The 23,511-nt window shown below is 43.0% G+C and overlaps 1 protein-coding gene across 1 annotated transcript; it reads left to right on the forward strand.

Annotated features, from left to right (window-relative positions):
* The first annotated feature begins 16,286 nt into the window (after positions 1-16,286).
* Positions 16,287-23,414, forward strand: prelp (proline/arginine-rich end leucine-rich repeat protein). Its single transcript, XM_071910658.2, has 7 exons — positions 16,287-16,368; positions 20,276-20,711; positions 20,868-21,053; positions 21,144-21,301; positions 21,445-21,641; positions 22,335-22,410; positions 22,588-23,414. Exons 2-7 carry the CDS (start codon positions 20,280-20,282, stop codon positions 22,676-22,678), a joined length of 1,140 nt encoding a protein of 379 aa, XP_071766759.1. The 5' UTR covers positions 16,287-16,368; positions 20,276-20,279; the 3' UTR covers positions 22,679-23,414.
* Positions 23,415-23,511: the final 97 nt, after the last annotated feature.

Here is a 23,511-nt window from a genome sequence, read left to right on the forward strand (position 1 = left end):
GAAATTCTTTCAATTAGTGGTATTCTAGTTCCACCTATTTTAGACTTTATTCATAAATCGTCATAAATACAGTCTGGGGGATTGTCTTTGCAGGTCCATTTAAAGACAGAATATAGCTCTGGCTGGTAGACTCATCATAACTCTGGCCATTCCTCTCCTCTGAACTAAACTCTACCTTGGAAACCACCAGTCAAAACAATCTGCTGTGAGGCTCCCTGAGGTGTCATAACACCAACATGCAGAGCCTCACATATCACATGCTACTGCCCACAGACAAACACTCCATCAGTGTAACATAGTCTGGTGCATTTATCTATCATTTGGATTATCATTGACACATCTTGTCTCCGATACAAAAATGTCCCAACGCTAAAAATCTGTTGTGCTATATTCTTTGAATCTCAGATTAAAAGTTAACACAGTGTCAACTACTTTGTTTGAGCCGGTAGATACCCACACACAGAAATAATCTGGTTCTTCAGTGGTTCTGTGCAGTGGATAGTGGTTCTAGAAGCACCATTACACACAGAACCATTAATGTCCCCACATGGTTCTCGGCTCTGGAGGTTCCTGACTGGTTCTTCTGATCTTCCCACAAAAACAGTTGGTGAGATGGATTTGCTGAGTCACTGGGTCACCTGAGGCAAACAGGGAGATAACCATGCATGTTTCCACTGTGACTGTTCTTCTTAAAAGCAAATAGGTGCTCATTAGCAGAGTTGTTTTATTTGCTTGGCGAGGACATTTTCATGTTAATATTCTAGCTATTTAACTTAGTTGCAAACCTAGGGTCATGTTTTGTACCTAGAAGGAGGGATAGGTTTTCGAACAAACTAACGTTATAAAGCTACTGTTATCATTAACGTTAGCTAAAAAATAATGATATAGGCACCAGTATGCATATTTTGAGATTTTAGGTTACCTAAAAGCCCAGTTAGGGCCTGTATTGTAATGTTTGTGTGTTTTCTGTCCCTACACTGATGTCAGACTGACTGCAAGTCTTGGAGGTCAGATCAAGTTTTCCAGTGGCTGTGAGACATTGAGTTGGCCGAATATTGTCATGTTTTCTTGGGTGAGCTTCAGAAATTCAAATGCTAGATGTATCAGTGCCCTAACTGCTTCGTAAAATCACTTTCCTTTAATAAATACCTTAAACACTTACAATTGCATTTACACAGGCACTTCTCCCATATTGTGCTCATCTCATTACCTCCGCCAAGGAGGTTATGTTTTCGGTGCCATTTGTTTGTTTGTCTGTTAGCAGGATTACGGAAAAACTACTGGCCCGATTTTCATGAAACTTCGTGGAAGGGTGTAGCATGGGCCAAGGAAGAACCCATAAAATTTTGGATCCGGATCCGACTCACGAACAAGCAATAATAGCACGAACCTTGGCGGAGGTCTGCACTCTCCGAGTGCCCTTCTAGTTGTGTTTGTTGCAGGTCGTTGGTTCCACGGCTCTATCAATAAGTGTCAATTACAGACCCCACACTTTACAGCTTAGGATAGGATAATGGATACATGCTGTCTAATTGTATGTTAACTGTATCAATTTTGTTGTGTGTTAATCTTTATTCTTTACTCAATTATTACTCAATTATCAGCATTAACTGTATTTTTCATTGCATGTCTGCATTCTTTTTTACATTGTGAAATGGGATACAGAAATGTTTTCTATAGTGTTTCTATAGACAGTTGATCAAAATAAAGAAAATTAGATTGTCAAAGGTGGTGTCAGTCTTAGTAAGCATATAATTTGAGTTTTGAACCATTTGAACAATCAGTAAGAAATGATGGCCACAAATCTGATCAACCATTAGGCGTTATATGGCACCTTTATTTATCAATACACTACAAAAATAAATGCCATACAATGTCATGTCTGAAAACAAGGAGTTAGAAATTGCCATACTTACTGGAATAATAATGGGAATGGGGTATGTGCTCCCATCAACCCATCATCTACATCTTAATGTGTGCATGTTTCTTTGTCGTTTGAAATCTCTATCAGTGCCCACTGGCCATACTGTGGATGTGGATCAAGTCTTATTTCCAATGTGGTTCGGATCTCCCAGCTGTCTTAAAAGCCTGTTTGCTGCTGGGCCGGGACATCGGCTCTAACTCGCAGACATGCATGGTACTTGCGGTTTTGGCAAGATGGCTGAGGGGGCTGTGAGATGCTTTACAGGCCTGTTTACAAGCAAGCCTGAGACCTCCAACCCTTTCATGACACACACACACACACACACACACACACACACACAGATGTTGAATCGCCTGTCATTTATTGTTGAAACAGAGTTACTCCTATTCCATGGAATCATCAACATACAGTACAGTAACAACTTTACATTTTGAGGTGAAAGTTACAATTGAGAAAGTGAGAAAAAAAACACTAAACATGTTCAGTGTAAATTACCACTGTCATTGCTCAACTCAACTCCTAGCAGTATTGAAATAATTAAAAGAGGGAAGTTTCTTGAATGATGGCAGCAATCAATTTTCGAACACAGAGCTTCAGAAATTATGTTTATGCTTACAATAATGAACCTTGGAAGTACAGTGGGAAACTCATAAACTTTACAAAATCTTCTTGAGACCATCTTGAGAATAAACGTTTACAGTAATAGCTTTGGCCAATAAATTGAGTAACAAATACATTTTTGGAACCAATGCCAAATCTATCCCCTCCTCTCTACATTCAATCAGTCTGTTTGTATTCCTCCTTACGATTCCTAAAGAGTGTGTAGGCTTAGTCATAATATCCAAAAGGACTGTTTATTACACTGTTTCCTGAGATTATCTCACATCCCTCCACTCTGCACTGCTGCCTAATGTTTTCAGCGCCATGTTACAGCAGCTGTTAATTCTGTAAGTCAGAGTGAGTAGTTGTGGTTTTCCTGTTCCATACCCAGATGCCATTTTCATTACTTATTGACTGAACATGAAGAGAGCCGGGGACGTGGGACAATAGAAGGCTGGGAGCGGGTGGGTGGAGGTGAGAGGTGTGGGGTTCAGGTCGAAGGTTGCATGTGTGAACTGCAACTGTGTGGATTGCGTGTGAGAGGTGAGTTCGGCAACCTGTGGACTCTATATCAGACATTCCATATTTAACTGAGTCCTGGCGCAGGGCCTCATATGTGAAACACATGTGGGCTATCCAACACACAATACACACACACACGCACACACACACACACCCATACACGCACACACACACACACACACACACACACAACCACAGAAAATCATACTAAGACAAGCATACACGCAAGCTAAGCAAATGCAATGTCTGTGTCCAGTAGAATCCATCTGTCTGACTGAACAGTGACAGAGAGGCATCTTCCTTCCTTCCCTCCTGCAAATTAGTATCTGCATGAGATGAGAGGAGCTGATGAGAAGCAGAGCACCTATACTGTATAGACATACTGATTCACTGGGAATGGTTAGCAATTAAACCCTGGTCAAAACCATCATTGCTTGGCAAAGATTGCTGGGGCCTTTTACCATAAAACACTGATACAATTCACAGAATGATAATAATCAAAACAATGCAAAGAGGAAGCTTTAAGAGAAAGACGGATTCAACAAGGTGGAAAAACAAGGTGACTGAATGAAGAGCGTGGGTCAGCGACTACGAGGGGAAAGGTCAGAGGACAGTTCTGCTCTACTGCATAACAGCAAGACTTACTTCATTAACTGCATCTTCATTATCTCCTGTCCTGACAAAAGTATCCTTGGTACAGAAGTGGATGATGTAAATTGTTTAGTTTTGTTGGTTTTTGACCTTTGAAAAAGACAAAAAATAGTTACTGCTGTTTACCTTTGCAGGGCAGATTTTACCTCAAGTTAGACGGTGAAAATGGGAAATTTTGATTCAGGGGTTGGGCACCTGATGCCAGATCAGATTTTATTTCCAAACCACATGGATATCAGTACTCTTTTCGGGTATCTTTATTGAAAAGCTGGTAACACTGTATAATAAGGGTCACTAAGTTAAGGGTTAGTTAATGCTTAATAAGCATTACCTAACAATTTATACATTATTTAATAGTCATCTTTATAAACTATTAAATAATGTATAAATTAATACCTTAGTTAACATGAACACATTAGTAAATTACACATTAGTTAACTGTTAATTAAGGGTTAGTTAATGCTTATTAAGCATTAACTAACCCTTATTAAGCATTAACTAACCCTTAACTTAGTGACCCTTATTGTAAAGTGTTACCGAAAAGCTATGGAGTGTAACAGAGCATGTGCTTTTCTTTTGTCTCACTTTTGTTCCACAGATTAAACTAACCAAATGCAGCTGAAGCAGATTGTGTGTACAGTGTGCGAGTCAAGGCCTGTGTGGGTCTGATGCTGTTTGATTCAAGGCCTGATGGATGGGATTTGGCAGACTGAAGACACATGACCATTATCCCACACTCATTTGGAAATGTGCTCTGTCCAACAGGCTTCTCACTACTGACTTCCTTAAAGTCGTATTTACTTTATATTGGCGATCAGATGAGGAACGCTGCACAGGCTTCAAACTTGTTTACTGCAGGTGCTCATTGGAAATATGGGGAGTCGGGAGTGCGTTTTCTAACATTTTAACATGAAATAGCCAAGAATAGGAAAGGCTTTTTAACTTTAGACAGAGGAAAGTGCCTTGGATTTTTTCTTCTTCTTTTTTCCTCTTTAGTAGAATATATCAGTTTATAGCATGCGTACTATATCTCAGTATGAATTCAAGTAATGCTCCCAACTCTCATCAGCTGCCTTGGAGATCCACAGTTACTGCCAGTGTTCAATGTTTTCCTGACTTTTGTTTATAACAGTCAAAATTCTTAAAAATGATGACTCCAGACAAAGAAAACAGAATATTATCGGTCCACATTGTTTAGATATGTCAGAAGTATGATTTTATAATAAATAATTCACTAGCATTTGTTTGACAGAAACTAATTTCACTAGTTCAGTAGACAGCGATATTTTCCATTAGTTGACTTCATAGATAAACAACAACCTGTCTCATCTGCTGAACTGTTGTGTTGGTACGCACATCCATTGTCCTTTCTTAGGCAGGAGCTGGGCGGAGTAGCAAACAGCTGAAAGCATGAAAAGTGAAAACAAAGTCTGCACACTTTATCATTGTTGTATTAAATAAACATTGAAGGGAGCCTGTCAGTGTGTGGATGTCACTTATAATCGTTGGTACATTAAATAAACATTGAAGGGAGCCTATCTGTGTGCAGACTTTGTTTCACTTTTCATCTGCTCAACAGTACATTTATGTTAAGTATAAACTTTTATGTCATATTCCTATAAACATCTTGCGTCGCTAACTGAGTGGCAAAGGTTATTCATGATTAATGTAAGAGCAATATAATTTATACTGTATAATCATAAAATGATTTATGGGGCGATAAAAAGTATTGGTATGGAACTTTTCAAAACAAAGTTACAATGCGCTTCATAGACAACAAATCAATTGTAAATAAAAGTCAGTAAGATAAACAATAAATATGACAGACATAAATGAAAAACAGCATTGCAGAAAAATAAAATAGGCAAATATAATGAGAATAAAATACATTTTAAAATGATGTAAAAGCCTGTGTTTTATGAAGTGATTTAAAAGATGACTAACTTGTGCCAGCCTAAGCTCCTCAGGCAGGGCGCTCCAAGGCTTTGGATTCAGGCTAGAGTTTGGAAAGGCCAGGAGGGCGCGGCCTGAAGATCTCAGGTATGTATACACAGTACTGACAACATGCTGCATCATCTCACTTTGTTGCTGCAGATTTGAGCGTAATAGATTTGAAAGCTGTCTTTAAGTGTAAGGACACTGTGCCACAGTGCTGGCTGTTCTCCACAGACTGCATTTCCTCTGGAAATGTCTTGGCTGAAGCCCAGACGCTCCTCCTTGGGACCTAACAGTTGAAGCATCCCAATCATGCTGTAGATGACAGAACAGGCCGTTCCTGGACAGCCTTCAGATTATTATACAAACCAAGTCGTTTTGGGCCGGAGCCTGGGCCTGTCTCTCCTTCTGTTTGGAAAACAGCTGCTACAGTATGTGCTAGTAATAGCAGGGCCTGCTGCTTAAAGATCTCCTACAGTAATTGTGGGTTTTAGCCCAATAAAGATTACTTTTCTAAAAATCAACAGGTTCCTGACCCAAGAACAGAGCACCATAAGCCTAGCCAGCTCTCTCTAGACCCTCTGTATATCCAACAAGTCCTCCAACCCATACGACCACATAGGTCGTTTGTTCCTACCCTCTAATACATGGGTCTCAAATTCGCGGCCCGCGGGCCAATTGCGGCCCGCGAGACGATATTTTGTGGCCCCCACCTTAATATGAAAGTTTAATGTTAGTGCGGCCCGCAAGTTTTATATGGATGGCACTTTACAGTATTGTGTGCGGAGCTGAACGAACCTACCAATCACGGTGGGGTATATGGCTCTCGGGGGTGGGACATCGACCGGGCTTGATGCAAGCAGAGAAACATTTCTCAATGAGTGAAAGTTACAGCAGCGTTGCCATGGAGAGTTTTCTTCCGTGCCTGGCTGGCTGCCTCGTTTCTATTGGGCACACGCGGGCATTCGTCCCAGCGCGCTGCGTTCACAACACTTCCAAAAAAAAGTTTTTTAAGTTGCTGCCCAGCGGGACATTATACGTATATATGTCTCTCTCTGACAAAATAAATCAAAGTGATGCGTACGCGGCGGGATAAAAGAAAAGTAAGGAACTCAATGTAGCCTAATGTAGTCTGCAGTCACATAGCGACACCTGTCCGTCGGCGATAACAGTCCCCGGTAACCCGGACCAATTATAGGGTCGCACCGTTATTTGTGGGTCATTATTTTTTATTTGCATCGCGCTATTTGCATTGCCTCACACGATGAACACTACATATATTTCTATATGATGTCATTTGTTTTTTTTGTTTCTATGACTACGTTTACAACAACAACAACAGCACGGTGTAATTTCCGCTTCTTTTTCCTGTAACAACAGCACGGCGGATAACACTCCGGGAGCAGTCGCCTTTTTGCGCTCGCTATCCCGGTACTTTCTACCATCTACAAATGCCATGGTGTTCATGTCATCATGAAAGACATGAACATCGAGCGCAAAAACAAAGGAGACTGCTACCGGGCTATTATCCGCCGACCGCCGTGCTGCTGTCACAGGAAAAAGAAGCGGAAATGACGTTCAAAAAGCGGAAAAGCCATGTTCAGAAGAACAGTTCATGTTCTTCAATGTTCCATTCATGTTCAGGACAATTCATATTCAGAAGAACCCATTGAGGTTAAAGAACTGTTAATAAAGACGTTTAAATCTTATTTTGTGTTAAAAAATAAAAATAAAGACATTTGAGAAGATTGGATTTTTTTTAACAAAGCTTTTCTTGTGGAATACCTGATGCGGCCCAGCCTCACCCAGACTCTGCCTCCAGCGGCCCCCAGGTAAATTGAGTTTGAGACCCCTGCTCTAATACGACCCACAGGAGCGTTTCCTAAATTTGCGCCCCTACCGGCGGCAGGAGATGGCTACGTTGGTCTGCGTCCACGTCACGTGACTGTCAAGTTTCTCTCTGCGGTGAAAAATAAAAAGGCTGACATTCCTTTTATTCTCAGTGGAAAATGCAATATTTTAAGATAGTTTCGGCATTAAAATGCGTTTTGATAACATTTCTAGCGAGAATAATCAAAATCTTCGTTCAGTAAATGTATATGATGTTTAGTTTGTTAGTTATTACGAAGATTCAGAATCGCTGAAACCACAGTTGTAGTTCTTCCGGTTTGCAAAGTGGTTGTAAAAAGATATATCTACTGAATATATCAAATATCTAGTACAGCCGAACTAGTAGTTACACTGCATCTAGATGATCTATGTTAAGAAAAAGTAAAAAAAAAATTTTTTCGCCGCAGAGAGAAACTTGACAGTCACGTGATGTGGACAGACCAACGTAGCCATCTCCTGCCGCCGGTAGGGGCGCTAATTTAGGAAACGCTCTTGTGGGTCATATTAGAGGGTAGGAAGGAGGGTATTTATCTACAAAGGTTAGCTGCTGAAATACAAAATAAATAAATAAAATATTTCTTTGTCATTATGTATTGGGATGATTGATTAATGCGTGGTGTCTTTGTGTCTCAGCAGGCTGAGGAGAGATAGACTTGTGCGTTGGATTTCTCCTCATGACCTTTGTTGCATGGTTTGTCTCCCGTCTCTCTCCACTGTGTATCAAATAGATGATGCAATAATTGATATATATACTTTATACTGTATGTGAAATACAGTTTGATTCTGATGTAGCATCAATAATTCTCTGACTACAAAATGTGTAATGTAATGTAGTGGCAACAAAAATCTTAATGGAATTGGATTGGATGCCATTCTAAACTATTAGGTAATTTGCAATCAGTGTTGAGCAGACTAATCAGCAACTATAACATGGCCTGACTGCAGATGACATATTATACCTATGAAAAGTTAGCAGTTAGTAACTGTAATTCCTTCATGATTACAGAGCAATCCATGCTCCAGTGATCACAGAGAGCCTGATGGCTAGTTATCCATAATCAATAAGTAGGCTACTTCTCCTAATAGTAAATAAAGAAATAGAACATTCCATCCTTGATTTATCAATTGTATTCAAGTCAGTCTATAATAAAAACAAGCGCGAATTCGCAATAGCTGCGACCACGTACGCGCATGCGTACACACGTGGGGAAATTTTTGTGGACCAACCAACCGACCGACCGACCGACCGACCGACAGAGTGAGCTATAGAGCTGCTGGTCGCAGCTAAAAAAAAGACCTAGTTGACTTTTCCAAGAATGAGAAGGGGGAAATGGGTCTCCATTTCCTCTAGTTCTGGGTCAAATGCCATTACCGCTTCACTCAGCACCCACTTTAGTTCGGTATATGGGCTCTTATATGGATATTGAACATAAAAAGTACTCCTATACAAATAGGAAGTAATCATGAAACTAATCAGTAATCAGTACGGACCATTTTTCAATAAACAGTAACTGATTACCTTTCATAGAAAGGTTTTAGCTAATGCAGAATTAGTGACTTTTTTAACATTTATATGCCATTTCGGCTTTATTAGACTTTATGCAGTGGAGAGACAGGAAAGAGGACATGAAACTGAGGTTCTGAGTGGGATTTGAGTTCACAATGCTTTGCATATCCTTGCCATACACCACCGCCCCACTGAGCCACCAGGAAACCACCCATTAACATGAATACATTCTGATGAACTGATAAGCTTAGACCTTTAGACTGTCTAATGCTGCCCTGCTCTGTCAATCTCCTTGTAATGTCACAAATTGGCTGGATGGAAAATGTATGGTAACGCTTTATTTTACAACCCGCTAATTACGGTGTAACTAGTTTGTAATTATGGGGTACTAATAAAATAACAATGCTGTAGTTACAGGGTAACAACAGCAGAAGAAGTCCAGGAATTAAGGGGTAACAATTTTGTAATTATGAAAGACTGCATACTTAAAAAATAATTACAGGGTACAATAACATAATTAGGAGGGACAAAACAAATGTTATCGGTGCTTGTTCCCTGTAGTCCCTAGTTACCATAATAATAATAATTTTATGTGTTTTTTTTTTTGTTTTTTGTTTTTTACAGAGAACAAGTGGTATATTAAAAACAAAATGGACTCAGTGAAAAAACAGCCACATTTGGAATAAATATTGATTATATTGTTAGTAATATCTAACCGACCCACCACCTGCCCCCTTGATCCTATCCCTTCCACTCTTCTCCAACCCATCTCCACCGACATCACTCCCTTCCTCACTACCCTTATCAATTCCTCTCTGTCCTCAGGCCTTGTTCCAGCTGCTCTAAAGACTGCCAGAGTCAAGCCTCTTCTTAAGAAACCCTCCCTTGACCCTGCTGCTACAGACCTGTATCTCTTCTCTCATTTCTATCCAAAACTGTTGAGCGAGCAGTTTCCAGCCAACTTTCTCTCTATCTCTCCCAGAATGACCTCCTGGACCCTCTTCAATCTGATTTCAGGCTTCTCACTCTACTGAGACTGCACTCCTAGCTGTCACTGAGGCCCTGCACACTGCCAGGGCTTCATCCCTCTCCTCTGTCCTTGTCCTCCTTGACCTGTCTGCTGCTTTTGATACAGTTGACCACCAAATCCTTCTCTCCATCCTATCTGAACTGGGAATCACTGGATCTGCACACTTCTGGTTCGTATCCTATCTGTCTAACCGCGCTTACCAGGTCTTATGGAGGGGATCTCTGTCCAGACCCTGCACTCTTAACACCGGTGTCCCTCAGGGCTCAGTCCTGGGGCCCATGCTATTCTCTCTCTATACTAAATCCCTCGGCCATGTGATCTCCTCTCATGGCTTCTCCTATCACTGTTATGCCGACGACACTCAGCTCTACCTCTACCTCCGCATGTCTCAAAGACATCAGTGCTTGGATGTCTGTGTACCACCTCAAGCTCAATCTTGAAAAGATGGAGCTAGTCTTTCTCCCAGGGAAAGATTGCCCTCTCACAGACCTCTCCATCTCCATTGACAACACTACTGTGTTTCCCTTTCAGACTGCCAAGAACCTCGGGGTGATCCTGGACAACCAGCTGTCCTGCTCTGCCTACATTGCAGCGACAACCCGCTCCTGTAGGTTCTCCCTCTACAACATCCGCAAAATCCGCCCGTTCCTTACGAGGGAAGCGGCACAACTCCTGGTCCAGGCACTTGTCATCTCCCGCCTGGACTACTGCAACGTTCTTCTGGCCGGGCTACCTGCCTCTGTCATCAGACCTTAACAGCGCATTCAGAACGCTGTAGCCTGTCTGGTGTTCAACCAACCAAAATTCTCTCACGTCACTCCCCTCTTCCGGTCGCTTCACTGGCTTCCCATCTCTGCCCGCATCAAATTCAAGTCACTGGTACTCGCCTACAGGGCAGTACATCAGACTGCCCCCCCCTGTCTGCAATCTATGGTCAGGTTCCAAACCTCGCCTCGTTCCCTCCGCTCCTCCACCCTTGCAGGTCGCCTCGCCCCTCCATTGCTACGTGGGCTCAGAAGTCGCTCATGCTGGTCACGACTCTTCTCATCCCTGGCACCACAATGGTGGAACGAGCTCCCCCCTTCTGTCAGAACGGCCGAATCACTGCCCATCTTTTGGCAGAGACTAAAGACACATCTCTTCAGGTTACACCTGGACCCTTCTTGAACTAACCTATCTTCTTACCCTTCTTAAACAAAAAAAAGTGTGCCGTAGAGACCAGGCATTGTATGGTTGACAAGTATTGGTGAATAAAGTGGTACATGTGTGAAATCCCAATACTGACGTCGTCTGGCTCTGTCATGCTATCCAGGAGCAGCCTACTTCCCTAAAGCTAATGTAAGCTAAGACACGACCAAGCGCGTTACACACTGTAACAGTAGGGTGTAAATAAATGTATTCAAATAAAATGATTCAGTTGTTAAATTGTGTAAAGTGGATATGAAGATGACAAGAGTTCAGAAGTGGACTGCAGGTGAGAGGGCAGTCAAGCAGGACTTTGGCTTATCTGCTTCTGTTTGGCAGGTCTGTTGGAGCGGCGTCTCTGCTGTTGCAGCCATGTTGTCAGCAGATTTCTTGTTCTTCCCCCGGAATATGTGGGATAGCCAAGAAAAGAAGCCACCTTAAGCAGGTGAATCAGGGTGTATTCAGCAGGACAGACGGTGAGAGCCTCCTCTGAGGTGGAGTTATTGTCAGGTCCAGCAGAGAGGACAGGGACTTTTGTTCCCTCACAACATTCAGGTTGATGCAGGACGGGGACAGAACTTTCAGCAGCGGCCTCAATCTGTGCACAAGAGTTGACCGTTTCCCTCTTGATGATAAAAGGACAGTGTTCGTCCTCCTCCTCCAAGTCCTGGAGGAACAGCATCAGTTTAGAATCAGCTTTGACAATTGGCTCCCATTCATCCAGATGATCTTGAGTAGGAGCATGGTGTGCAGCGCAGGCAGCCATAAATGTAGAACTCACTGATGAGGAAGCATTCATGTGCTTTTCAAGTTCCTCCTCCTCCAGGAGGACAGAGAGGAACTGCATCAGGTGAGAATCAGTGCTGACTACTGGTTCCCATTTGTCCAGCTGGTCCAGAGTCGGCCCACATTGTGGGGAGCAGTCAACTACAAATCTAGAGAGATGTGATGAAGTGTAGAGGAGCTCCTCACCAAATCCCTCCTTCTCCAAGTCAAAGTGGGATTTAACCAGTGGCTCCCACTCATCCAGGCGGCCCAGAGTGGATCCGCAGCAGTCAGCCACAAATCCAGATGTGTCACCTGGGGGAGCATAGAGGTATCTCTTTCCAACTGCCTCCAGGTGGCAGTCATCGTCAAAACCAAAGGGGGAGTGCTGAAGCAGCCTCAATCTCTCAATGATTTTGATGTCATCAGTCATTTGAGCCTCATGGGATGGAGCCTCAACAAGGCGGAGCAGGTTGGATTGAGCCTCAACATGCTGAGCTGGGTGGATGGATGCTCCAGCATTACCTAACACTGTGTCTTCAGTCATGAGAGGAGACTCTTTCTCTGTGGGAGGAAGGTCTCCTTTGTCCATATCCAAGAGAAGTTTGTATGCTGATGAAGCTGTGCTGACTATTGGTTCCCATATATTGAGGCTCTCAAATCCACAAGCAGGTTTGGAGCCGAGACCAACAGCAGACTGAGGTGAAAAGTCACAGTCGAGCTCAGCAGGCACTCCAGAGAAACTAGAGGCTTTAGCATAAAGGTACTGCTCCTTATTCAGGACTTTCGTAAACATGCAGTTGATGATTTCATGGCGATCGTCATTAAGGGCATTGAGTCGAGCGACCATTTGCATGGATGTTGAAAGAAGTGCAATGGCAACATCTTAATAATCAAATAACCATAAGGCCACCTGATGTAGCTTCGTTCAAGGTCAACATGCTTCATCTTATGCCTTTCATCATAGTTTTGTTTCAACAACAAATCTAACTGTGAATTTACAATGTAAATCAAACTAAGGAAGAACTGGACACAAATGCAAATGCACAAACAACACAAACACAAACAACTAGTCTATCCTGACTGTCTGTCTCTTGTTTGTCTGTTCAGCAAAATCCTCTGTACTAATCTTTTTCTGTTAAATAATAAAATTATAAATACATGTGGCTTACCAAGATGGAAATCACTCTCCATGTTTTCCTTTCTAAAAGGCAGATGTTGTTGATATTTCTCCAAATGAATGCAACGTGAGTTTTCTGTCTCAATGTGCAGGTGAACACCGATCAGAGATGAAACTGTGAGTCTGTTTGTGTTCAGGTCAATCGCTCCTTTATGACACTGACATTCTAAATTCTATCAACTCTGCTGCATTCTGTCCAGCTGCATTATGATTCATCAGATGAAGCTCAGGCCCCAGTAAACTTTGATGACAGAGATGTCTCACTTCATACACGGTTTATAAACTACACATGATTAAAAAACACATAACTGAATATTTGGAATTTGTAAGATACCGTATTTTTTATGCGAAAAACATCTTTTTAATTGCTAATTCCTATTGCACTTTCACTGTTTTAAGCCACAAGTAAGCTCACTCTAATCTTACTACTGCCTACTACTATTACTACTATATATTACTATTACCTATTACTACTACCTGCTATCATATCTGAGGGGATACTTTAGGAAAATAAAAAGAAAAGTTATTAATCTTCAATTCTGCTTTTCAGGTGTAGAATTTCTTTTTCCAAAACAACCTGTGATAGAAACATGGGTAGCACTTTACAATGTCATTTTTCCAGTGTATGAACCTTTAAGCACCGATAACATTTGTTTAGTCCCCCCTAATTAGGTTATTGTACCCTGTAATTATATTTTAAGTATGCAGTAATTACGAAAACAGTTACATCATAACTACCTTATAAATCTCTCATAATTACAAAATTGTTACCCCTTAATTGCCAGACTTCTTGTTTTGTTACCCTGTAACTACAGCATTGTTATTTTATTAGTACCCCATAATTACACACTAGTTACACCGTAATTAGCTGGCTGTAAAATAAAGCGTTACCAAATGTATTTTTGAGTTTGCATTAGACATTAGACATTAGACATTAGACTTTAGACTCCACCCACCAGGCTCCTGCAAGATGCAGAGCCAGGAGAGTGGGAGGGTCATCACAGACCCATTTAGACATTTTCAAACTTGGAAATAATTGTCAAAACGGCAAGTGAAAAACGTTGTGAACATGCATACAAATGTATGGCATGATAAGACAACAGTGCACAAGGGATGCTGACTGCAACTGTAGAGAGTCATTCCAAAATGAGATAACCAGCATTTGAAAAAATAACAAATTGACTCCAACTCACATGACTGCAGCCATGAAAGTGTAGCACATGATAGGTTGCTATGAAAGTTTTGAGTCCTCTTGACACCTTTGCTTACCAAAAAAGTTGTTTCTGAGGAGAGAATTTTGTGTTTCTGAAATATTGACAAAATATTCATGAATTTCAGGTAGCAAAATCTTCCCAAATGGAGTGAACCCCTTTAATTCACTCCACAAGGCTTGTGACTGTGACGCAGCAGCCATTACACTCAAACAGAAACCTTCTTGCCAGTGGCAACAGTGGCAGAAGTCCCAATGTTAGTGCAGACAGCACTACAGCCACGGGACAGGCCAGGACAGACACATATTTACTGCCAGGACAGTGCCAGTCTGCCAGAACAGTAGCAGGATACCAACAATGTGTGGCAGGTCAGTTCACTCAGAGAGGAGCTTCGTTTAATTTCAACTGGGTTTTTTTTATTTCTTTGTCTCTAATGACTTTCTGATGATGTTGTATCATGAACCCAAACAGATCAAACATCAAATCCTGAACTACTGCTATTCTCCTAATGACCAAGCTGTTTCCAATGATGTCATCCCTGCAGGCAGCCCAAAAAAGACTTTTACAGAGAACTGAGGTCACGGTAGTTGATCAGAGGAGCTGGCGGTCATTAAATAGCATTCCCACAGTCTCTCTCGAATGAGCTGAGAGTATGATGTATGTATAAGAGACAGGCTGTGGAGGAGATGAGAAAGAACAAGCAGCCACCCTGAAAAAATGCACAAGTGACGTGTATAGGAGTGTCACACATACTAAGGGAAAATGTTTTTTGCCCCATTTGTTGAAGTATCCCTCCTCCCCTGGTTGGGACCAGTCTGGACCAGATGTGTTGGCCCAGAGGAGAGGCCCAAACCTGGGGACTGAGCTCAGCTGTGGGGCTGCAGTGAGGGAGAGATAGGAGGGGAGCGGGAGAAATGGAAGCAAGAATCAAAATGAAATGACTTGTGAAAAAGGGAAAGGGAGAAAGTGTGTGGGGGTGGGGGGCGGGAGTGGGAGAAAGAGGAACGGGTGTGTGACAAACTGTTCCCCACATGTGTTCGCCTCATTATCCTTCGGCTGCAGCTCACTCTACAGGAATGTACTGTAGTGAACATATGTCTAAACCCCCATCCCCTCAATCCCCTCCACCCCCAATACAAGCAGACACACGTATGCACCCACACACACACACACACTCACACACACACACGTACAGGCTGAACAAGACTCCCCACTTTGCTAATCACAGTGCCATATAGCCTTACTTCCTGAGAGACCCACCACAACACCCCTATGCCTCAGTCGGACCTCACTCATCAGATTGTATGAGTTTACTGAAGCTGAAGCAAAAAAATCCTCCTGGACATTTAACACCACCACAGACAAGATGCCAGAGAGTCAGCGGAGAGATGCTGCTAATGAAAAGCACATGATGGGATCTGTGTGCAAACAATAGTAGAGTGGGTGGGAAGAGAGATGCAATTAGAGCCGGGCTTCCCTCAGCAGAGGTGCAGGGCAAAATTGGCAGAACTTCACAAAGACTCCTCCTCCTCCACCATATAGAAACATATATTTTCGCTCATATGTTTTTGCCCATACAAGACAAACACTCCACTCTCATGCATGCTGCGACAGAATACAATACGGACAAACTGTGACACAGTTCAGACACATTAAAGAGCCCGTGGTCTTCAGGCAGGAATTGAGATTAAATCTCACTGGCCCTGAGCCAGGCAAGGGGGGGGGGGGGGGGAGAAAGAAGCACTGTGACCTTCAGAGGGAAAGAAGCCAGGGAACAGACCCAACAGGCGGGCTTGTCCACCAACGGAGAGAGAGAGAGAGAGGGAGGGAGGGATGGATGGGAGGAGGTTAGAGAGGGAGAGAAACAGAGGAAGAGGGAGGGAGGGGTAGGAAAAGAGTAAGAGAGGCAGAGAGAAGAAAAGACACAAAACTTGTGACTTGACAAAAGAGGGCAGGTACCAGAGGCAGGTAAGAAACATTATTTGTTGTTTCCAGGGGGGCCGACAACAAGATATGAACACAGGCTGGGCAGAAGTGTGCTTGTGTGTGTGTGTGTGTGTGTGTGTGTGTTTGTGTGTGTGTGTGTGAGAGAGAGACAGATAGGCAGAGAGGGAGAGAGAGGGAGAGAGAGGCAGAGAGGGGTGTGTGTGTGTGTGTATGTGAACTAAGGAGAATCCTGGCAGAGGCACACTTGAGTCGTGCCTGTGTGTTTCTATAGAAACCCTGTGCCATACCAAGTGGTACTCTCTCCTCCAGGGAGCTGCCTTACAGCTCTACTCTGCTGCTTTTCTCCGCTTCTTTTCACCTTGCTCTTTTTCCATCAGTGAGTTGGCATTGCAGCGAAGTTAGAATATGAAGAGAGCGAAGCTTTAGCTTTGCTTATGAAAACAACCCTGTTGCTGACTTTGGCTGGGGCAGAAGAATCTACATCGTTCTAGTTTCAGCAGCTCTGCAGTTTACGTCAGATGGAGGTTTTCCAGATTGAAGGCTTTCCATGCAGTTCACTGTGGTTTAATAAAGAGGGCTTTTGTGATAATTCATATTACACGCTCTGCAATGAAGCGGTCGTTTAAAGTCATTAAAAATGCTGCTGGGTTATATTCCTAGATCAGAGTTGACCAACAGCCAAAGTAAAACTGAAGAGAAACGGTCTGGAACCACGAAAGCATCTCAGGCATGCACATATTTTAAAAACACAAGCTCTGGTGAATCGCTGGATGAACAGGCTGATTTTTAGAGGGTGTAACTCTAACTCTAAATCCCTCTATGCAGTGTGTGAAGAATGTGAAAGGAAATCATTGTCGGTCATGGCTCAGCTGGCTGTAGCGAGTATCGGGACAGAGAATCAGTGGTGACAGTGACCAGTCTGGCTGTGCAGTCAGGCTGGAGAACAGACTGCCTGCCTGGGGTCTACAGGAGCCAGACGGTGCAGAGTGGAGAGTCCTGGTCCTGGTACTCTCAACTCATCTCAGATTACAACCTTTTTTTCTACTTTTATTTCTTTTTTTTAACAAGACTTGGTCAGACAAAACAGTGTCTCTCCTAATACCCTCAGTGCAGATACAGATGTAGTTACTGTACATGTAGTTCCAACTTTTGCCCTGCTGCTGCAGTATTGCCCCACCCACATGAGAAAATGTTTGGCAATCCTGCAACACAGAATATATTCTGGGTGGGTGGGGTGGGAGGAGAGCGGGGCATTCATGTAATAGTTATCACTGTAAAACTAAAACTGTTTGTGGGCCAAAGAACAGTCACAAATTAACTGCAGAGACACACTGTAGGTATCACTGACCCACTGAAATAGTGGTATGCTTGTGCTGAGATGCATAAACCAGTGAGTTGAGCCTCTCTGACTGTGAGATGTCAGTTGCAGGCCAGACTGCTGGGCATGACAGCAGCACAGGGGGATGAAAAGCCGGTCACACTGGCTGTGACTGTGAGCCGGGGGCTGGGAGGCTCTGGATGACTGAGAGGGAAAAGTAAAATCACACGCTAAGGGGCAGTGCCAGGGAACACCATCAGCCTGGGAGAAAAGTTCACATTTGTTTTTCCAGGCGGGACAGGTTCCGGCTCTAGGCCTCATTCCTGCCCCGTGATTCATATGTGATGTTTATCAAATTGGCCAGGAGCTTCCCTAACTGCAGCAAAGCGAATGGAAATTAATGGTGTATTTGTGCTCAAACATATTGTATTTTGACAGCTGGTTTGTGATTATTTGCAGTAGGCTTATGTTGATGAGGTAAAATGCACAGCGCATGCAAACTCACACACTCACACACACACACACACACACACACACACACACACACACACACACACACACTCTGTATACAATATGATCAGCATTAAGAGATGCAGTCAGCCCCTCCTTTTGAAGAGATGCAGTGTAGATAAACAGAAATTTATTTCCCTGGTCCCTCAGCCTTGGAAACCAACTGGGTTTATCTCCATGGCAACGCAACTGTTCCTGATGGTTAGTCGAACATCTGCACATCATCCTCTTCCAGTTCTGTGTGTATGAGTTTGTGTGCGTGTGTGTGTGTGTGTGTGTGTGTGTGTGTGTATATGTGTGTGTGCTGTCTGTCCACTCTAACTAATGCATCCATCCTGTGGTCTGTCTTGAAGGCCTGGTCTACTGAGGAGGGCATGGAGGTCACTCCATTTTACACACACAGAGCCAAGCTGATCTACATTACACACATCTGCTACACATACTTACAGCATTTATCAATTATACGCCTCAAATCACCTCCCCACTGCTCATTGATTTTCTGGTGCAAGTTCAAACTGTGTCTTGGATGAATTTGCATACAATATTATCAATACACTAAAATACAGTATAGTGAAGTAGAACCTCACGAATCCACACCACCCTGGAATGGGTTTACAGAAACAGTACAGAAATCTTCAGAACACTAACAAGCACTACAATATCGAACGAAAAACAATTACGCATTATGCATGCACACATATTCCAAAACAACTTGAGATCCAGGGTTAAATACCATTAAATACATCACCACAACACTTTACAAGGAATGAAAATGAGAGAAAATGGGAGAGGTATATGTGCCTGCAGTATTCGTGTGATTACAATGTTTAAATAGTAACATATTGGCTCCATCAGTGTCTCATTGGGATTCAATCTGGTTTCCGCTGGGCCTCTTCAGGGTCAAGGGGCCTTACCCTTCCAGACCTGCTGTTTTCCCCTCCACACTCACTCCCTCTGGACCAGTGCTGACAATGGAGCCTTTATCCTCAAACCTTTCCTCTCTCTGATTAATGTTTTTTCCCTGTATCAGTATCTGCCCCACCTTCCCTCAAATTAAATCAAATTAATCAAATCACTCTGTCTTACTCTTTCTTGCTTGCTCGTTCTTGTGCTTGCGCTCTCTCTCGCTCATTTCCTCCGGCCACAAACCCCCAGCTTCCATTTGTTTAAACTGGAAGAACAAATCAAAATACGCCAGCCTGACATTATGAATGAAAAACATTATGTCCTATTCGCATAATCCTAAATCTCTTTGTAATATGTAACAGGTTTTCAGCATTAATTAATATCTGTAAATTATAACACACTCACTCAGGTCAACACTTTAGTCATAGAACCTCTGAAAGAGATTAGAAGGATTATAACAAAACAAGGGATAAGTAGACTACTCTCTCTATCTCCCATGCAAGTAGCTTAGCCATTCTCTTTAGAGATCAGCAGGACATTACAGCCTTTGTGGGCAGCCTCCCTGTTTATATGAAAGCATCGTCAGCCAGCAGGAGTGAGGAACTGCTGTGTAGAGCATGAGACAACAGACTGCTGAGGGTATTGGTTGACACTGCTCAGTGTTTTCATGGCTAAGATCCAAACGAAACTTTGTGGGCTTTTCTAGTCAAGGCATAACTGTCTAAGGGAAGGGGGGCAGGGTTTGACTGCAACTTTTATGTTTGTCTTGATGCTACTTTCCTGGCCTGGTCTCCATTGAAAAAGGGATTCTTAATGTCAGTGGGACTAACTCGTTACATAAAAATCAAACAAACAGAAATGAACGGCTTCCCAAACTCTTGCTTATGTACAGTATGTTTCCAATGTCAGCGTTGCACATAGCCTATATTATGTATTCAATTAGGAGAGGGTTTGGAGTTTATGTATAGTCGTTTTTTTAAAGATTGAGGTGTTTGTAAGAACTTTTACAAATGCTTGATTGTCTGTACTTGTCAAATGTGTTGATAGGGCAGCTCTAGCTGGCGGTAGTGTTGGTAATGGTGTGTGTGTGTGTGTGTGTGTGTGTGTTGGGGAGAGGCTGCTTTGCTATGTCTTTGCTGTATCTTGGTGTTTTCTTCTTTACCTAATGTATGTAACTGTTGATACCTATCTTAGGACCATGAAGGCCGGTGTGGGACTCTTCTCTGCATTGGCTCTGTTCCTCCTAATGGGGGCAGTGTTCACCCAGAGACCTCGGCAAAGGAAGCCCACTAAGCGCCCCACCACCGGCAGGAAGCCCCCTGTCCTCCAGACTCCTGCACCGGGGCAGCCTGAGCCCCAGGAGCCCACAGACTTCCCCCCACCTATCCTGGGCCCACCTTCCATCTTCCCTGACTGCCCCCGAGAGTGTTTCTGCCACCCTTCCTACCCGAATGCCCTCAACTGCGAAAACCGGAACCTCCGTGTGATCCCGGTCATCCCATCCAGAATCCACTACCTGTACCTGCAGAACAACTACATCTCGGAGGTGACGGCAGAACCGTTCCACAACGCCACTGATCTCCGCTGGGTCAACCTGGGCAATAACCGCATCCAACGAGTAGACAAACAGGTCGGGTTCTGTTTACGTACTTTAACCCTAACTAACAACATTAACAACATAAACAATGGACTAAGACCAATGCAATTTATTTTTAGGAAAACCTGATCTAATATTTAATATTGTTCAAACCATCCAAAAAGCAGTTTCTCTGTGTCTCTCATGCAGGTGTTTGAGAAGGTCCCAGGGCTGCTGTACCTCTACATGTACCGTAACAAGCTGAAGGAGGTCCCTTCAGACCTGCCAGCAGGCTTAGAGCAGCTGCGCCTCGACAGGAACCATATTTCCAAGATCCCCGCCGGTGCCTTCAACAAGATGGAGCACCTGACTCTGCTAAACCTGTACCATAACCAGGTGAACCTCTCTGTTTAGATGTGCCTGCGTTGTGAGCACCTGTTTAGATATCAGCAGTTCTAACCAGAAGGAACCTGTCTTCCCTCTCAGCTGAGTGACAATGACCTGGGAAAGAACACCTTTAAGAGCCTGAAGAACCTGATGCAGCTCAACCTGGCCCACAACACCCTGAAAAAGATGCCTGCTGGCGTGCCCAGTGGCGTCATACAACTCTTCCTGGACAAGAACCGTATCGATGACATCCCAAGGCAAGTGTACAATGCACACAAAGATATTAACACGCACATGTACACGCATGATGAACACATGCACGCACACACCACACACATTACACATTGACAGGATGTCAAATATCAAGATTGCGCTCTCTGTCTGTCACCCGTATGTTCAGAAATTACTTCGAAGGCTTCAGTCACCTGGCGTTTATCAGGTTGAACCACAACCAGCTGAGTGATAAAGGAGTTCCTAAGGCTGTGTTCAACGTATCCACTCTGCTGGACCTGCAGCTGTCCCACAACCAGCTCGCTTCTGTTCCTCTCTTCAACGGCCACCTGGAGCACCTGCACCTCAATCACAACAGCATTGAGAGTAGGTTTAGCACCATCTTCAGAATATATGAGAGGAAGTCGCTCAAATGCAAATACCCTTATAAATAAATCCCTAACCCTAACCCTAACTTCAAACAAGTGAAAAAATAATCTGCCATAGAGTGAGAATTTCACTTCTTCAATCAACTTGTTTCAACTTGTCTCAAGAATTTTCTTGAACAGGTCATGATATCTAGAAATAAGATGGATCTCTCCACTCCACAGGTGTTAGCGTCTCTTCCTGGTTATTTGTCCATTTTAGAACTGATTTTAAGATTTTGTTGATTACTTTTAAGGTTTTCTGAACTTTTAATCCCTCTTGAGCCTGTGCGCAGCCTGAGATGCTCAGGCTCGGCTCTTTTCACTGTTCCTGTGTCCAGGCTAAAGACGAAAGGTGACCAGGCTTTTGCTGTCAGGGAGCTCAGGCTGGCAAAGTCAGCATTATCTTTTAAATCACATCTTAGAACATACTTTTATCGAAGGCCTTTCTATGATTTTTGGCTTTATTTTGTCACTTTGTTTTGAAAAGTGCTATATAAATAAAGATAAACAAGTGAAATTATCTCACTACATTAGCAGATTTGTTTTAACAAGATCTTGAGACTAGACTTAAATAAATGGCTTTTTTTTTTTATTAAGAAGGATTTTTGGCAGTGTGTGATAGTGAGTAACTGCGTGTCTGTTTCTCTGGCAGGTATCAATGGCACCCAGATCTGCCCATATAGCCTGCAGGCTGATGTCAGCGATCACAGTCTGGTGCCCAGACTAAGGTAGGTCACATTACATCACATCTCGGTACTCAGCAAGGAAACTGGTATGGTGGCAAACTTTGACAGGAAAAAAATATTAACAAAGAAATGAGATCAGGAACAAATGAGATTTAGGAAGTAGGAGTAATGGTAATGGCATGTGAAGCGCCTGTGTTTCTGACGCTGCTGGTCCCTCAGGTACCTGCGTCTGGACGGGAATCACCTGAGCCCCCCCGTCCCTCTGGATGTCATCATGTGCTTCAGACACCTCCACTCCATTGTCATTTAGAAGAACCGTGCCTGGAGGCCTAGGGGCATGCACACACACACACACACACACACACAGTCACATACACACATATGCATGCACACACACACACGCACACATGATCACTGTGTACAGACTGAGGTGAAGGCAAACACAAGGTATATCCACACGTACATACTGTAGAATTGCATTATTGACAGAGGGACCCTAATAAAGAAGAAACTGTGTAAAGCTTTGAGAGTTTAAGCTGATTAACTTTGATAATAAGTTTCATTGCTGCCAGATTCTTGAGCATCAGAACATTACAGGACTGGTCTCCTCAAAGTAGGGATGTACCAGCATTTAAGATAAGGTTTTTGTAGCAGTTTATCTGTTTATCTGTTTATCTGTACGTTTTTGTTTATAATTATACAGATGCAAAAGTAGCACATACTAGAATGAGTAAAGCCTGAAAATACAAGTACATTGACAGACATGCTACAGATAGGGAGGGTAGTTATGCTCATGGCAGCATTACGACCGGCACATGATGTAACACTAGCAGGGGCAGACGTGACGAGAGGAGAGCTGTCACCATGGGAACAAACTGCTGTGGATGTAAGGAGATCCAGGTTAAAACATGACTACCATGTAGTTGAAACTGTCCTTGATGTGCCTGTGATTTTCAAGGTACTCCATGTAAAAATGTCATTTTATTCTTTTTTTGTATAAAGCAGCTTTGTACAAATAATAGAAAATAAAACCTTTTCTTTGATCATTCATGTTTATGGTAAATGAAAGGTTATCATACATTTGATTGGAATTTCTCACCTCCCTCAACAAAATTTATGTTAGATCAACAAAACTTTATGTTA

This window comes from Centroberyx gerrardi, chromosome 5 (assembly GCF_048128805.1).
Source record: "Centroberyx gerrardi isolate f3 chromosome 5, fCenGer3.hap1.cur.20231027, whole genome shotgun sequence".
Classification (NCBI taxonomy): domain Eukaryota; kingdom Metazoa; phylum Chordata; class Actinopteri; order Beryciformes; family Berycidae; genus Centroberyx; species Centroberyx gerrardi.